Here is an 18,583-nt window from a genome sequence, read left to right as displayed (position 1 = left end):
TTTCTACTTCATCCCCATTGATGTAGACAGGGCCATGTTCTCCTTTACACTTCCTGAAGCCAATGACAATTTTCTTCGTTTAGTTGACATTGAGGGAGAGGTTATTGTCGCCGTACCAGTTCACCAGATTCTCTATCTCATTCCTGTACTCTGCATATATCTGAGACTCTTATCACCATTCAATGTCTGATGGGTGGCACAGTGGTTAACCTTTGGCAGGATCAAGTTTTCCACCAGCAGGGAATGCTGAAAAATCCCACCCATAGAATGCTGCTGGAAACACGTTCAATGTAAAGTTAAAGCTTGTTTATTATTGTCGCAAGTAGGCTTACATTAACGCTGCAATGAAGTTGCTATGAAAATCCCCTAGTCACCACACTCCTGCACCTATTTCACGTACACTGAGGGAGAATTTAGCACAGCCTAACCAGTCTTTTGGACTGTGGGAGGAAATTGGAGCACTCGGAGGAAGCCCACGCAGACACAGGGAGCAGACTCGGCACAGACAGTGACCCAAACCGGGATTCGAACCCTGGCACTGTGAGGCAGCAGTGCTAACCTCTGTGCTGCCCAAATGCAGGGATAAAGAGGAGGCGAAATTTGGTGGAAGGCGGAAATCTCAGATGGTGTAGCAACCTACTTTCTGCTGATGTTATTCTTGATTAACCTTGCTCTTGTAAATGTTTGCCACATTTTCAGTGCGACTAACTGATACGTGAAGCAGTGTTACTTTAGAAGTCGAGTGTAGAATTTGCATTTACTCAATGGCATCAGTTTTCTTTTTTTTTATTTAATAGGTTGAAACAAATGTTGCCAACCTACCTAAGTCTCGGCAAGCCACGGCGAATATGGTGGCAGAACCTTATAAAACCCAGGGTGGCTCGAAAAACTATTTGCACATTGGAATTCAACCAGTAGAACTAACTCCAGGAAATAATTTGGTGGTTACTCTCAATCTCCGAAATGACAATGCAGCAACCCAGAACCAGATAAAGCATTTTACCTACATGGTATGTCCTCTATATGCCAATCATGTCTTATTGTCTATAGAAGTTCAAGACTCCTATTGTTGCAATGCAGCGGTTAATCCCCTTTACCTCGCTTCATAATCTGGTAAAAGTGTCTGGGAAGGTGTTATACATTAACATTTAGAAGTTCATTAATATCAAGACCTGACACTCACTTTCAGTGAATAATTAACAAGTTATTTTATTCAGCCAACCAGAACTTCAATTAAACCAGTAACATTTTAATTAAAGGTTGATTCAACTGAAATGCTGTTCAAATAAAGACAAGGATCATTTGGTACCAAAACAGTAATAATAGAATCTTTGTCACTCTCAAAAAATATATATAGAACCAGGTCTGGTTGTTTGGAAACTTTGGAGTTTTTCCTGGTGATTTCTCTGTACGGTCTTTCTGATTCGATATCCTAAAAACATAACATAGAAAATAGGAGCAGGAGGAGGCCATTTGGCCCTTCGAACCTGCTCCGCCGTTCATTAAGATCGTGGTTGTTTGTCCAACTCAATAGTCTAATCCTGCTTTCTCCCCATAACCTTTGATCCCATTTGCCCCAAGTGCTATATCCAGCTGCCTCTTGAATACATTCCATGTTTTAATAACCTGTTATTAGATAGGTGGAGAATTCCCTTCAGAGATGGTTCTTTTTGCTGGCAGGGTGGAGAACCACTCCAGAGATGGCCTTCTGTGCTGGTTCTCAACTGAACTCACTAACTGAACTGCCGGCAGGCAGTTGGGTTCCTATGTTTATGTTCCTGATGACTTATGTCTACTCCACATCAGGATTGGCTTGATGCTGGTAAAAACAGTACATTCAAATCTGATAGGTTCCTTTTCGCTGAGTGTCTTCTTTAATCTGATAAGCTATCAAAATGCAACTGCCTGCAAGGTCTGTTACCAAGGCAACTCCGATGCTTGGTCCCAGTTATAATTGTTGCAATCTGTGTACCCTGTACTTTAAACATTCAAGCACTGAATACAAAAGCAGCTTTTAAAGGGACCACATACTGTTGTTCTCCTTCTAGGACTTTATATAATTTGCAAAAACTCTTGACAACTTTATAAATTAAACTTCACAACAGTCTGTAAAAAAGGATAATGATTGTGGAGTGAGGTTATTCTGACCACTGAGGCCACTTTGTTCAGCTGGTTATGTGAAACCACCAGTATGTTTTACTAATGCAGTTCTTCTTCCACCAACAATGTTGTCTACACTTGAACCCACCCACCAGAGCAAAATACCCATTAGCGGCCCTGAAAATAGTGAGATTTTTTTACTGCCCATCCTGAGTTACCTGAGGGCAGTTGAGAGGCATCGCTGTGACTCTGGAGTCACATGTAGGCCAGAGCCAGTGTTAAACATGGAATATTGGATATTATTCAATACTTCTTTACTCCCCCCCGCCCCATCTTAACAATTACACACAGATTTTAAGATTACCATTTTTTAAATTTGTTCATGGGTCAGGCGCATTTACTGCCCATCCCTAATTGCCCCCGAACTGAATATCTTGATAGGCCGTTTCAGAGGGCAGTTGAGAATCAACCACATTGCTGTGGCTCTGGAGTCACATATAGGCCAGACCGGGTAAGGACGGCAGATTTCCTTCCTTGAAGGGACATTAGTGAGCCGGATGGGTTTTTCCGACAAGGTTTCATGGTCGTCAGTAGATTCTTAATTCCAGATATGTTTTATTGTATTCAAATTCCACCATTTGCTGTGGCAGGATTTGAACCCAGGTCCCGACAACATTAGCTGTATTCATGGATGAATAGCCTAGTGATAATACCACGAGGCCATCATCTCCCCTAAGTTCTCTCCAGTGACTTGTGTGGATGACTAACACATTTTGAGACACTAAAGGGCAATTTAGCATGGCCAATCCACTTAACCTGCAAATGTTTGGAGTGTGGGAGGAAACCAGAGCGCCCCGGGGGAAACCCACATAGACATGGGGGAGAATGTGCAAGGCCAGCATTGAACCCAGGCCCCTGGCGCTGTGAGGCAGCAGGGCTAACCGCTGTGCCACCCAGATGATGGTAGATCTACAGTGGACATGATCTTCATATACCAGCTACAAGAGAGATGCAGGGACAAGACTTACTGTCTTACTCTCATGGATCTCATTGCCATTACTGAAAGTTTGCTGTGTGTAAATTGGCAACCATGATTATATTTCAAAAGAAGTTAACTTAGAGTGATTCAAGCTTAATCTATTGAGGAAAAGTGGAGCAGGTTATGCACTATAATCACTCCAGGAGTCGGCTGTGAAGGAACTATGGTTTTATTATACAAAATGGAAATAAACATTAACCACAGGCCTGAGGTGAACACAACAGGCCCCAGTAGGACCGAAAATGTTAATGTATCCTCTCTCAGTCTTGCTTTATACAGGTCTCAGCATACAAACTCCAGCTGGTTAGCTAAGTACCAAACCCCAGGGAGCTCATGCTCAATAACCCAACTGGGAGGTCAGCTGGTGATCTCTCTCTCTCCTCCACCACCCCATGCAGTTCATGGGAGTTATCACGGGCACACACTCATTAGTGTTGTGAAAAATGAGAGGCGATCTTATTGAAACATATGAGATCCTGAGGGACTTGGCAGTGTGGATCCTAAGAAGATGTTCTCCTTGTGGGACAGTCTAGAACTGGAAACACAATTTAAAAAATTAGTGGTCTCCCATTTAAGAATGCGGAGAAGGGAATTAGGGTTCGGGTTAAGCCGAGGTTTGATTGTGGAAATCTCTGCCCAGACAGTGACCCAACCTGGGAATCGAACCGGGTCACTGGAGCCGTGAGGCAGCAGTGCTAACCACTGTGCTGCCCTGCAGTGTTCATCTACTTGTGACACAAATAAAAGAACTTTAAACTAGAACTTAAAAATGATTTATTCTACTTTTGTCTCTGAACTAATTTTCTCTCTATCTTTTTGTCCCCTTCAATCAGTTGATAAGCAAAGGACAAATCGTGTCTGTGGGACGACAGCAGAGGGAGCGGGGTCAAATTGTGATTAACATGCTCATCCCTATCACCCCTGACCTGATACCCTCGTTCAGACTGCTGGTTTATTACTATTTGACAAAGGGATCGATTGAATTGGTTGCTGATTCCATATGGATTGATGTGAAAGACACCTGCATTGGAACAGTGAGTATTTCTGCTGTGTGTTAGTTCCAGTAAGAAGTCTCACAACACCAGGTTAAAGTCCAACAGGTTTATTTGGTAACACGAGCTATCGGAGCACTGTTCCTTCCTCACCTGATGAGGTACCTGGTGTTGTGAGACTTCTGATTGTGCCCACCCCAGTCCAATGCCAGCATCTCCACATCATTGTATTAGTTTGTTTGAGGTGGAATCTCTGGAATATTTTTACTCTTAAGCCCCAGTGCTGAAGTTTGGATGAATAAGGAGATACATGTAATAATCCAGGTCAGAAATTCCAAGATGTTTTATGAAGTCAAGCCTGGCCCATAGGTTTTGCACTTTGAATTTGACTGAGGTAAGCATGGAGAGGGGGTGATTCTGCCAAAAAGTGCTGAATTTGTGGGAAAACTGATGTAGATCATGATTGTTTTTTCAGTGGGAGTTCACACTCAAATCTCCCACACTCTGTGCACTGCAGGGGTCACAATCGTGAATATCAGTAAAAGCTCGGGGGTCTATTCATGTCGGAGGCTGACAGTTCCAGGCCTCTGTGCATGAGTACTGGCCCTGAAATACTGTCAGCCTGCAGTTTGCTGGCCAGCTCGATCGCATTCCCTCCAACAGGTACACCCTTGCCATGGGTTTCCTGGCACTAAAGGGGGGCACGTTCAACAGGAAACTATATTTATAATTAAATATATAATAAATGGAGTTTTGCAGGGGCCAGAAATGATGCGTTGTGCTGTTCAAAATGTTACAAAAGGGGAAGTTGATCTTCTCTCGGAGAACTAAAACTCAACCACTCAAAGAGAAATACCTCCCTTCTTAACCTGTTGAGGAGTGTGTGAGAAGAGGGATTATCGACCCTTCAACAACTTTCAGTGTCTGAGTCAAAATAACTACCTAGACTTTCTCTGTAAAATAACAAGTAACACTTTATTTAGTTAACTAACTAACAGTGAACAGGTTAACTAAACTATTAACAAACCCAATAAAACATTATTCCACTGGAATGCTGTTTTAGATAATTCCTATTCCCATTTATTAGCAAAAAAGGAAAAAAATAGAATTTTTAGTCACCTTCAAATTTCAATCAGGTTTGCCATCTTCCGGAATCTTCCATCTTCTTTGCTGACTTCTTCTGTGTTGTGTTCTTCTGTCGGTACCTCTACGATTGAGATGAAGCTCTCTTTTAAAACATAAATGTGGCTGTTCCACCTGCAGGGAATAGTTACTGTTTGCGCGTCTCTCTCTCTCTCTCTCTTTGAGAGCTGTGAAATGTGGCAGTCGCTGACAGGCGGTTTGGAGCTAGGAGCTGTGGCCTTTATACCCCCAGTGATATATGAAAACCCCCACAGTAGGATTAGTCTATAGATTATCGAAACATCAAATTCAAATCCAATAGGCTGCTGCAATTCAAATGCCTATTTCAAATTGACTGGTGAAATTTCAGAAACATGTTCTAATTCAAATGCATAAAGCCTGTTACCAAAGCAACCCTGTTGTTTTTGCCTCTGATAAATTGTCCCACTTTGGGTTTCTCTGTGTACTTGCATTTGTATTTGCATTTTTTTTTAACTCTAGGTACAGAAAAAGCAAAACCATCTTTTAAAAATTTTACATCTCTTTGCATTTTAACAAATTAAAAAAAAATTTTGCAAACACGAACTTCACCGCAGAAATTAATTCAGTATTTGTGAGTATTCCAAACTAACGTACGTTTCTCCACAGCTGAAAGTGTCTGCTGCAAACGTGCACGATGAAAATAAAATTTACAAACCTGGAAAGGGATTCCAACTGAAACTGACGGGAGATTCCGGGGCTACGGTTGGCTTAGTCGCTGTGGATAAAGCGGTGTTTGTATTGAACAAGAAAAATAAATTGACGCAGAGTAAGGTGAGTAATTCCTGTTGGTTCTCTCGGCGTTTACATTTGGAAATTAATAGTTAAATTACGGACAGAAACATAACCCATTTGAGATCGTTTTCACCCATTTATTGGAACAAAAGTAGTCAGCATTTGGCCAGATGAACCCACAGGTAATAAGATCTGTGCAAGAATAAGGCTGTGATTTTCCAGATGGCATCAGGGTGACGCACGGTTATAGAATTGTGGGCGAGGTCTAGCGTGCCAACGCATTACCCTGTTGGATTTCACCAACCACCTGTAATCTGCCATTTTGGGTGAGAAAAGTGGTGTGATTGATGCCGGCATGTCCGACATGCGGACGTTTCTTCCATTGAAATACGCCTACTTTGTTTTAAGCCGGATTCTCCCTGTTCCCGGAATTCACCGACCACCCCTTGGGCGCAACGGGAACCTGGAGAGAATCACTAACACGCCTGGTCTCCACTAATGGAGACCAGGTGTGATGGCCACGCCAAGGTGGGGGCGTCTCAGAAGCCAGTGTAGGACGTAGGTGGTTGGGGATATGGCTGGGCAGTGCCCATCTGGCTGTGCCCACCGGGCACCCTCTGTGGGTGGGCACTGCCAGGTAGCTGGGGGAGTGCGAAGGAGTTGGATCTGTGGGGGGTGGGGGTATGAAGGCTGTCATGAAGGGGGTGGAACATGAAGAAGCATGAAGGGGGTGAGGCACGATAAGGGCAACATGAGGGGGACCCATTTGGAGGGCCCCAATGGTGGTGATTTATGTGGGGGAGGGGAAACATGCCTTCAATGAGATAATGGTCCCGTGGGGTGAGGGAGGCGGTTGGGGGGGGAGGGAGGGGGCGTCTCCAATTGCACTTTGAGATTGGGATACCCTTTATAAAGGGGCGGCCAATCTTTGTGAAGTGGGGTTTGATGGCGTGTTTTGGCCCTGTCCTCCTTTAACCAGTGCAATAAACCCTCCCTCCCCCCTCCCAAAAACAGATGACCGAGTGTGAGAGCGTTGTGACTACTCGCCCAAAATTACACTGTCATTTTTGGGGAAAATTCTTGCCCAGGGAGGAGTGAGAGAACTGGTGAGGTTGGATGGGTCAGATTTTTAGGGTTAGATGTGGGGGAAGGAAGGATAGGAGTGGCCACTCTGCTCGAACCAACATTTGGGTGAGAAAGTGTGAGGGAAGAAGACAAGGTGTTTTGCAACGTGTTTTAGTTACCTGCTGAATGCTAGTGCTCTGTCACAGACACAACTTTTAATACAGTACTTTTCATTTGAGAGGTTTATCAGCAAACAGGAAGTTCCATTTCTTCGCCAACCCCCTTGAGAATGTGCTGCTGTTTAAAAGGTGCAGCTGTTTTAAGGCCTCTTCCCCAAAGCAGAGAAACACTCTTGAACTAAGAATAATTGTGGACTTGCTTCATGCAGAGCGGCACAGTGGCACAGGGGTTAGCACTGCTGCCTCACAGCGTCAGGGACCCGGGTTTGATTCCCGGCTTGGGTCGCTGTCTGTGTGGAGTCTGCACATTCTCCCCATGTCTGCGTGGGTTTCCTCCGGGTGCTCCGGTTTCCTCCCACAGCCCTGAGAGACGTGCTGGTTAGGGTGCATTGGCCGTGCTAAATTCTCCCTCAGTGTACCCGAGCAGATGCTGGAGTGTGGCGGCTGGGGAAGTTTTCATAGTAACTTCATTGCAGTGTGAATGTAAGTCTACTTGTGATATGAATTTTAAAATCGTAGCACCCCCACAGAGCAGAAGGAGGCCATTCAGTCCATCTAGCTCGCACTGACAACAATCCCACCCAGGCCCTATCCCCGTAACTCCTGCTAATTGCCCTGACACTAAGGAGCAATTTAGCATGGCCAATCAACCTAACCAGCATAGATTCTATGATTTTTAAAAATTTGTGTCACAAGTAGACTTACATTAACACTGTAATTAAGTTACTGTGAAAATCCGCTAATCGCCATACTCCGGTGCCTGTTTGGGTACACTGAGGGAGAATTTAGCACGGCCAATGCACCCTAACCAGCACGTCTTTTGGACTGTGGGAGAAACTGGAGCACCCGTAGGAAACCCCTGCAGACACGGGGAGAATGTGCAGACTCTGCACAGACAGTGATCCAAGCCGGGAATCAAACCCAGGTCCCTGGCGCTATGAGGCAGCAGTGTGAACCACTGTGCCACCCAAATTTCTGCTCCACCTACCAACTTGGGGAAATTTAGCTTGTGGCATCACTTTATTAACTTGGTGAACTCACGCACCTACTTTGCCTGCATCCTCTATAGATCTGGAACGTGGTGGAGAAGAATGACATTGCCTGCACGCCTGGAGGTGGCAAAGATGTGTTTGGCGTTTTCGCAGATGCGGGACTAACATTTGTGACAAGCACCAACATTAAAACTCCGATGAGGACAGGTGCTGTTTCCCGGAAGCAGTCAACATAACGATTTAACCTCTGTACCTTTATGTACAGGGAAGTCCGACAGTGGTCAGGTTTAGTTGCAGTGATAACTTATGTGGAGGGTGGATAAGATAATGGTTTGATGCAGTGTCCTGTAATCGTACTGAAATCTAATCCAGTTTGATGATACATATCCACATTGCACTTATTTCACCTAAATTCTAATTTAAACCTCTTCACCCGCAACCCCCCCCAACTCCCGCCACACCTGATTACCAATACTTCCAATGTTCAATCTTTTGAAAATCACTGTTTAAGATCTCCACTTATGAAGTGCACACTGCCTGAGTGGAGTTTGCATGTTGTCCCCATGTCTGTGTGGGTTTCCTACGGGTGCTCTGGTTTCCTCCCATACTCCAAAGGTGTGCAGGTAAGGCAGATTGTCCATGGTAAATTGCCCCTTGGTGCCCAAAGATGTGCAGCTTAGGTGTTTTGTCCATTTTAAATTACCCCTCAGTGTCCCAAGATGTGCAGGTTAGGGAGATTGACCATACTAAACTGCCCCTTAGGGTCCAAAGGTGTGTAGGTTAGGTGGATTGGCAATGCTAAATTGCCCCTTAGTGTCCAAAGATGTGCAGGTTAGGTGGATTGGCCATGCCAAATTGCCCCTTAGTGTCCAAAGATGTGTATGTCATGGGGATTAGTGGGGTGAATGCGTAATGTTACCAGGACAGGGTGGGCCAGAGAAAGATGTTCTATTGGGAGAGTTGGTACAGACTTGATGGGCTGAATGGCCTCCTTATGCACTGTAGGGATTCTGTGAGTTCCAGCATTTGCTGCTTTTACCCAGATGTCCAGCATTTGCGGTATTTTGATAAATTCTCCTGTTAATTTGCTGGAATAATCTGTACATTGAGGACATTAGCTATTGTGTTTGTAAGACCTGTGCTGTGCGTGTGAAGATTGTCTGTAAGAGCGTTGACTGTAACTCACATTTCAACATGTATTCATTTCAAATCTCAATTACAGAGCTGAAATGCAAACGGCCAATGAAACGGAAACGTCGATCAACAAGTTTAGTGGATGCTAAAGCAGCTAAGTGTATGTGTTTCTGATTTCAACCAAGTTTTAAACTTATTTATTAGCCCCAAGTAGGGCTTACAGTAACACTGCAATGAAGTTACTAAGAAAAAAAGATGAAGAAATAGTACATTGGAATTAATCCCGGTGGCACGGTGGTTAGCACTGCTGCCCCACAGCGCCAGGGACCCAGGTTCAATTCCTGGTTTGAGTCACTGTCTGTGCGGAGTCTGCACGTTCTCCCCGTGTCTGCGTGGGTTTCCTCCGGGTGCTCCGGTTTCCTCCCACAGTCTGAAAGACGAGCTGGTTAGGGTGCATTGGCCGTGCTTAATTCTCCCTCAGTGTTCCTGAACAGGCGCCAGAGTGTGGGGACTGGGGGATTTTCATAGTAACTTGATTGTAGTGTTAATGTAAGCCTTGCGACAGAGTCAATATATATAAACTTAAATTCTCCCTCAGTGTATCCGAACAGGTGCCAGGGGTGCGGCAACTGGGGGATTTTCACAGTAACTTCATTGCAGTGTTAATGTAAGCCTACTTGCCACTAATAAATGATCTTGTCTTTAAATATACTTTAATTCATTGCTCGTTTAAAGTAAATGAAGTTTTACGCAGAGGGTGGTGGGTGCCTGGAACTTGCTGCCGGGAGAGGTAGTGTAAGCAGATACGATCGTGACTTTTAAGGGCCACCTTGACCAATACGTGAATAGGATGGGAATAGAGGGATACGGTCCCCGGAAGGGACGGGGGTTTTAGTTTAGTTGGACAGCATGGTTGGTGCAGGCTTGGAGGGCCAAATGGCCTGTTTCTGTGCTGTAATTTCCTTTATTCTTTGTTCCTTCTGTAGTTCATACTAAAGCCCTGAACTGTTTAGCAGCTCAGGAAAGTGACTTAAACATTTGGTATGTTCCTTGAAATCATTCAAACTTATTTCTCAAAGGTCATATTTCACTTCCCTCTCTTTGGTACCTGCGTATTTACACTTCCTGTTTGTTTCATTTTAATTTCAGTGATGACTTACAAAGAGGAACTTCCCAGGAAATGTTGCCAAGCAGGATTGAAAAGGAACCCCATGGGATTTTCATGCACTAAGAGGGCAAAACAAATACCATATGGCGAGAAATGTAAAGCCGCATTCCTTGATTGTTGCAACCATATCCAAAAGTTTCGGGAAGAACGTGACAAAATTCAAATGACTTTAGCCAGAAGTAAGTATCAGTAATTTCTCCAGGTCGTAACCCAATGAAAGGACATTTCTTTTTTGAAGTAACATACCAAGTGAGCTTCATAGTCATAGTGTCATAGAAGTTTACAGCATGGAAACAGGCCCTTCGGCCCAACTTGTCCATGCTGCCTTTTTTTAAAACCCCTAAGCTAGTCCCAATTGTCCACATTTGGCCCATATCCCTCTATACCCATTGTAACTGTCTAAATGCTTTTTAAGAGACAGAATTGTACCCACCTCTATTACTGCCTGTGGCAGTTCATTCCAGACACTCACCACCCTCTGTGTGAAAAAATTGCCCCTCTCACCTTAAACCTATGCTTTCTAATTTTAGACTCCCCTACCTTTTCGAAAATATATTGACTATCTAGCTGATCTGTGCCCCTTGTTATTTTATAGATCTCCATAAGGTCATCCCTCAGCCTCCTATGCTCCAGGGGAAAAAGTCCCAGTCTATCTAGCCTCTCCTTATAACTCAAACCATCAGGACCCACTTGCATTCTAGTAAATCTTTTCTGCGCTCTTTCTGTTTTAATAATATGTTTTCTATAATAGGGTGACCAGAACTGCACAGGGTATTCCAACTGTGGCCTTACCAATGTCTTGTACAACTTCAACAAGACATCCCAACTCCTGTATTCAATGTTCTGACCAATGAAACCAAGCATGTTGAGTGCCTTCTTCATCACTTTATTTATCTTTCAGAATGTTAATCTTTGAACACCTTTTAAGCTGGAGAAAAGATAAAGATATCTTTGATTTGATTTATTATTGTCACGTGTATTAACAGACAGTGAAAAGTATTGTTTCTTGCGCGCTGTACAGATAAAGTGACCCTTTCATAGAAAAGAAAAAAAGAGTGCAGAATGTAGTGTTACAGACATAGCTAGGGTGTAGAGAAAGATCAACTTAATGCAAGGTAGGTCCATTCAAAAGTCTGATGGCAGCAGGGAAGAAGCTGTTCTTGAATCGGTTGGTACGTGATCTCAGACTTCTGTATCTTTTTCCCGAAGGAAGAAGGTGGAAGAGAGAATGTCTGGGGTGCGCAGGGTCCCTAATTATGTTGGCTGCTTTGCCGAGACAGCGGCAAGTGTAGACAGAGTCAATGAATGGGAAGATAGTTTGTGTGATGGATTGGGCTACATTCACGACCTTTTGTAGTTCCTTGCGGTCTTGGGCAGAGCAGGAGCCCATACCAAGCTGTGATACAAACAGAAAGAAAGCTTTCTATGGTGCATCTGTAAAAGTTGGTGAGAGTTGTAGCTGACATGCCAAATTTCCTTCTTTTTTTTGAGAAAGTCTTTCCACTTAGATATTTGTATAGAGATTTTGTTTAGAAACATAGAAAATAGGTGCAGGAGGCGGCCATTTGGCCCCTTGGAGCCTGCCCTACCTTCAATATGATCATGGTTGTGTTTTCAGTACCCCACTCCTGCTTTCTCTCCATTTCCCCTGATCCCTTTAGTTGCAAGGGCCACATCCAGCTCTCTCTTGAACAATGAACTGACCCCCAACAGCTTCCTGTGTGAAGAATTCCACAGGTTCACAACTCTCTAAGTGAAGAAGTTCTTCTTCATCTTAGTCCTGAATGGTTTACCCCTTATTCTTGGACTGTGACCCCTAGTTCTGGATTTCCCCAACTTTCTTCCTGTATCAGGCCTGTCCAGTCACATCAAGATTTTATATGTTTCTATGAGATAAACACGTGGGTAGTTGGACAAGCAGTAAGTAACAGCGAATGACTATCCGCTCTATTTCTCACTCTGTATTCAATTCCTCTGACTGCGCTAGTATATATTTTTTATTTCTGGGACATGGGCATCACTGGCTGGCCAGCATTTATTGCCCATCCTGAGTCACCCTTGAACTGAACGTCTTTCAGAGGGCAGTTGAGAGTCAACCTCATTGCTGTGGCTGTGGAGTCACATGTAGGCCAGACTGGGTAAGGACAGCAGATTTCCTTCCCTAAAGGACATCAGTATCCAGATGGGTTTTTCTGACAATTGACAATGGTTTCATGGTCAGCGTCAGATTCTCAGTTCCAGATATTTTTTATTGAATTCAAATTCCACCACCTGCTGTGGCGGGATTCGAACCCGGATTCCCAGAACATTAGCCGAGTTTCTGGATTAATAGTTTAGCGATAATACCACCAGGCCATTGCCTCCCGGTTCAGTTAAGTGCTTCATCCAGCATGGTATCGAGTTTTTTGAGTGTTCTAGTTGCTATCTAGAAAGTAGGAAGAATTCCATTACACTCCTGATTTGTAGATGGGGGACAGGCTTTGGGGAGTTCATGTAGTTAGTTATCCATGACAGGATTCTCAAACTCTCTTAACCTGCTCTTGTAAAGTGACTAGTCCAGTTAATTTTTGTATTTAGTCTTTGGATGCAAAATTCCCTTTACCAAATCCCCTTTATTTCCAATTCCAAAGGCAGTACACACAGTGCTCGCAGTCAGGAGTCTATCTTCAGGAGTGCCAGAGGAACTGACACTCCCGGTTAAATACAAGGAAAAGACTCCCTGATTGGCCCATCAATTGACTCCTTAATCAGGGAGCTCATATTCCAATGGGCCAACCTCAATGGCCTGACTGAAATCATTACACTGGGTACCCTTCGATATTCAATGCCCTAATCCGGTTTCCCTCCAACCACGTCTCAGTAATCGCCACCAAATCATAACCAATTGTATCTATTTGTACTGTTAGCTCGTCAATGTTATTCCGAATGCTTTGTGCATTCAGAGCTTTTGGATGGAATTTTACGGCTGTTCAGGCCGGTGGCATTTTCCAGTCCCGCTGCAGTGAACGGAGATTTGGGTCAGCGCCGAATTCTCCGTCCTCGCCGCAGTGACAGTGGGGCATAAACCACCGGTAAGATCGCACCCTTTAAGTTTGTTCTGTTATCAAATATCCCTGCTCTCTTGAACGATTCCTGGGTGTAATACGAATAAGTTTATTTAATTAGTGTCACAAGTAGACTTACATTAACACTGCAATGAAGTTACTGTGAAAATCCCCGAGTCACATCAGTGTATCTGGACAGATGGCGGAGTGTGGCGACCGGGGGATTTTAACAGTAACTTCATTTCAGTGTTAATGTAAACTGACTTGTGACTAATTAATAAACATTACAATCATCAGCAATTTATATTCAGTTTTAAGAAGGGAAAAGATTAAGGTTTATTCTCGTAAATGCCCACATTTACCTCGACTCCAAATATCCACTCTTTTCCGTTAATGCTCAGAATATCTTACTAATGACCGTTTCCACTCTCCCTTAGGTGATGACGATGATTACTATTCTCCATATGAGGATATTATATCCAGGAGTGACTTTCCAGAAAGTTGGCTGTGGATATTGAAGACACTGCCCACAGATCGCAGAGGAGGGTACAAATTATTATTATTGCCCAGACTACTGGGCATTTGTAAGAATGTGTGGGATTGGCACTGCTTCTTATGGTTTTATACATGAAATTGTCATTCAGTAGGATTCTTTCAGTCCAACAGGTGGCACAGCGGTTAGCACCGCTGCCTCACAGCGCCAGGGACCTGGTTCAATTCCAGCCTTGGGTCACTGTCTGTGTGCACATTCTCCCTATGTCTGCAGGGATTTCCTTTGGATGCTCCGGTTTCCTCCCACAGTCCGAAAAAGGTGTTGGTTAGGGTGCGTTGGGTGTGCTAGACTCTCCCTCAGTGCACCCGAACAGGCACCAGACTGTGGTGACGAGACAAGTTTCACAGTAACTTCACTGCAGTGTTAATGTAAGCCTACTTGTAACTAATACGATAGAGAGGACAGGAAGGTGGCACAGTGATTAGCACTGCTGCCTCACAGTGCTAGAGACCCAGATTCAATTCTGGCCTCGGGTCGCTGTCTGTGTGGAGTCTGCATGTTCTCCCCGTACTGTTGGTAGATGCCAAATTAAACTAATCCCGTCTGCCTGCCCTTGATCCACATCCCTCTATTACTTACATATTCGTGCGCTAAAAGCTCCTATCATCTGCCTCCAGCACCACCCCTGGCAACCGGTTCCAGACACCTACCCCTCCCTTTGTAGTAGACTTACCCTGCACATCGCCTTTAAACTTCCCCCTCTCGCCTTAAGTGCGTGCCCACTAGTATTAAACATTTCAACTCTGGGGTGAAAGATTGTGAGTGTCAACCCTATCTGTGCCTCTGTCTGTGACTTCTATCAGGTCTCCCTTCAGCCTCGGTCACTCCAGAGAAAACGACCTGAGTTTATCCAGCCTCAGATAGCTCAAATCCAGGCACCATCCTGGTAAACCTCTTCTGCCCCCTCTCCAAAGCCTCCACATCCTTCCTGTAATGTGGTGTCTCAAATGGAATGTGAGACTCTAAGTGCAGCCTAACCAAAAGTTTTATAGAGCTTCGACATGACATCTTGACCCTTGTACCCAGTGCCTCAAACAATAAAGGCGAGCATGCCCCATGCCTTCGTTACCACCTTGTCTACTATTTGTGTGTCCAGTTTCAGGGAGCTCTGGACTTGAACCCCAAGATCCCTCTGTACATCAGTGCTGCTCAGGAAGGAGTGAAAAAGGACAGGAACTGCATCTCCTGTGCTCACATGGAAAGATGCCTGAGGAAGGGACCAGTCTGTTGGGAGTGACTGAGGATTGGATCAGGTTGTTGTGAAGGGGCAGGATCCTTTGGGAAGCTTGCAAAGGAGAGAAAGAGAAGTTGTTTTGGTTCTGGAAGTGTTGGAATGGCTGGGCATGATACATTGAATATGGATGCTGGTGGATGGAAGGAGAGGGAACCCAATTGTACTGCAGGGAGGGAGAGGAAAGTACACACAGTCAGAGGCCTTGTCAATCATCGTGGGCCAGGTGGAGTTGGAGAGAGAGAAAGGCATATTGCGAACACAAGTATGGAAGATTGCATGGTCAGAGTAGAGGGTGTGGAGAGATGCAGAAACTTGCAGAGTGGAGTAGGGTAATTACAGGAAGCAGCATAGGAGGATGCAAAGTCAAAAGGATAGTTTGTCTGATAACCTCCTCTCAGAAATGGAGACAAAGAAGATAATGCACCCTAACCAGCACAGCTCCTGGACTGGGGGAGTAAAACGGAGGAAACCCGCACAGACATGGGGAGAATGTGCAGACTCTGCACTGACAGTGACCCGAGCCGGGAATCAAACCCGGGTCCCTGGCACTGTGAGGCAGCAGTGCTAACCACTGTGCCACGGTGCTGCCCCACTGCCTGAAGGAAAAGCATCATGTGGAGGTTCGGGAAAGTTGGACACTGGAAGCAAAGGGCACTGAGGTTTTTCAGTTCAGGAGACAATCCTGATACAGTCCTGGTGTGAAAATGACCCGTTAATTGTCCTTTTTGTGTGACGCTGGTTGAAGGATATTGGCCAGGGCAGTCAGAGAACTCTCCCGCTCTTAGTGTCTGTAGGATATTTACATTTATCTGAGGGGGCAGACAGAGAGCTGCTCAGTGGTTAGACTATTAAACCATGAGGCATAGGAGCAGAATTAGACCACTCAGCCCATCGAGTCTGCTCCACGCTTCAATCACGGCTGATATTTTTTTCATTCCCATTCTCCTGCCTTTTCCCCATAACCCCTGATACCCTTTTTCATCAAGAACCTATCTGTCTCTATCTTAGAGTCCTAAAGTGTCTTAACACTGCTACCTCACAGTGCCAGGGACCCGGGTTCGATTCCCAGCTTGGGTCACTGTCTGTGTGGAGTTTGCACCTTCTCCCCGTGTCTGCATAGGTTTCCTGTGGGTGCTCCAGTTTCCTCCCACAGCCCAGAGACGTGTGGGTTTGGGTGCATTGACTGTGCTAAGTTCTCCCTTAGTGTTACCCGAACAGGCACCGGAGTGTGGCGACTAGGGGATTTTCACAGTGACTTCATTGCAGTGTTAATTTAAGCCTGCTTGTGACACGAATAAATAAATTGGTTTGCATAATCTTGGAATGTAGCTAGCAGTCAAATAAAGGGTAGCAATAGTCCAGTTGTTGATTTCAATAAGAAGTGATAATTTCAAGGTGTTAATGGGATTAGTTGAGAAGCGTTTAATGGAAATATATTTTTATTTCTTTTAATCAGCCCTGTCACAAAGGATGTATCTGGTTACCTTAAAGACTCGATCACTACCTGGGAAATTCAAGCTGTCAGTGTGTCACCACAGAAAGGTAAGTCGTTTTCAGACTAGCAGTTTTACCTTGCAATTACCTTGCAATTGTGTCTCTGTCTATATATTGTGAAACCTACCTCTCCACTCACCTAATGAAGGAGCGGCGCTCCGAAAGCTCGTGATTCCAAATAAACCTGTTGGACTTTGACCTGGTGTGGTGAGACTTCTTGCTGTAGGTTTGCCATTCAGTCTTTCAGCAAACTGGAAAATTGATTTAAAAAAAAGACGTGGATGCACCCCAGCTGGAAGCATTAGCAACCGTAAGACAATGTTATTGTATGGCAGAGGGACCAGGAGGAAGTGTACTCTCCTTACTCCCTCTCCGAGATACAAGAAGTCTGGCCATCGGCCCATTGTGTCTCTGAAGATAAAATCTAATGCCCTTCAGTACAGAGTCATACCACAGAGGAAGTTAGATGGAAATGTTGCTAAAGACAGAACCAAGAACTGGAATGCATTGAAATTATTGATATTCCAGAGGATAATGTAACCATTGATGATGGTAGGAAAATGTTAAAGGATATCACTACACCCCACAGAGTGAATGTGGAAGACAGTGTGGGGGAAGTGATGACCTGGTGGGATTATCGCTAGACTATTAACCCAGAAACTCATCTAATTCCCTAGGGTAACCATGATGTGGAGATGCTGGCGTTGGACTGGGATGGGCACAGTAAGTAGTCTCACAACACCAGGTTAAAGTCCAACAGGTTTATGTGGCAGCATGAGCTTTTGGAGCACTGCTCCTTCATCAGGTGAGATTAATTGAGATTCACATGATGAAAGGGCAATTCTCCGAAACCTCATGCTAACAAATAAACCCGTTGGACTTTAACCTGGTGTTGTGAGACTACTTACAATACCCTGGGGACCCGGGTTTGAATCCCACCATGGCAGCTGGTGGAATTTGAATTCAATAAAAAAAATCTGGAATTAAGAATCTACTGATGACCATGAAACTATTGTCAGAAAAACCCTTCTGGGTTCACTAATGCCCCTTTAAGGAGGGAAATTTGCCATCCTTACCCGGTCTGGCCTACATGTAACTCCAGAGCAATAGCAATGTGGTTGACTCTCAACTGCCCTCCAGGAGCAACTATGGATGGGCAATAAATGCTGGCCAGCCAGCGATGCCCATGTCCCACCAATGAAAAAAAATGCAAGAACATGGCAAGTTTTGTAAAACCCCCAAGTGTGTTACTCAGTGATTGCCTAACCGGAACAAGCTGAAACATCGCCACTTTGGAGTCAAGGCTGTAAAAGCCTTTTATTTATTAATGGGCTGTGGGTATTACTGGCAAGGCAGAATTTATTGCTTTGATTTATTACTGTCACGTGTATTGGGATACAGTGAAAAGTATTGTTTCTTGCGCGCTATTCAGACAAAGCATACTGTTCATAGAGAAGGAAATGAAGGAGTGCAGAATGTAGTGTTACAGTGATAGCTAGGGTATAGAGAAAGATCACCTTAATATAACATAGGTCCATTCAAAAGTCTGACGGGAGCAGGGAAGAGGCTGTTCTTGAGTCGGTTGGTCCGTGACCTCAGACTTTTGTATCTTTTTCCCGATGGAAGAAGGTGGAAAAGTGTATGTTTAATTTGATTTGATTTATTATTGTCACATGTCTTAACATACAGTGAA

At 44.5% G+C, this 18,583-nt stretch overlaps 1 protein-coding gene across 1 annotated transcript in view; it reads left to right on the top strand.

Annotated features, from left to right (window-relative positions):
• The window catches only part of LOC145360886 (complement C3-like), an 83,422-nt gene that overhangs the window by 17,338 nt on the left and 47,501 nt on the right, over positions 1–18,583 (top strand). Inside the window, exons 12-19 of the mRNA XM_080216387.1 lie at positions 798–1,010; positions 3,973–4,173; positions 5,902–6,066; positions 8,341–8,470; positions 9,486–9,557; positions 10,547–10,744; positions 14,047–14,155; positions 16,853–16,938. Coding sequence (XP_080072513.1) covers positions 798–1,010; positions 3,973–4,173; positions 5,902–6,066; positions 8,341–8,470; positions 9,486–9,557; positions 10,547–10,744; positions 14,047–14,155; positions 16,853–16,938 — 1,174 coding nt within the window. The remainder of the gene's footprint in view (positions 1–797; positions 1,011–3,972; positions 4,174–5,901; positions 6,067–8,340; positions 8,471–9,485; positions 9,558–10,546; positions 10,745–14,046; positions 14,156–16,852; positions 16,939–18,583) is intronic.

Source organism: Carcharhinus amblyrhynchos, chromosome 33 (assembly GCF_965287045.1).
Source record: "Carcharhinus amblyrhynchos chromosome 33, sCarAmb.v2.hapA, whole genome shotgun sequence".
NCBI classification, from domain to species: Eukaryota; Metazoa; Chordata; class Chondrichthyes; order Carcharhiniformes; family Carcharhinidae; genus Carcharhinus; species Carcharhinus amblyrhynchos.
The sequence above is the reverse complement of the archived record's forward strand: the minus strand, read 5'-3'. Positions and strand labels throughout refer to the sequence as shown.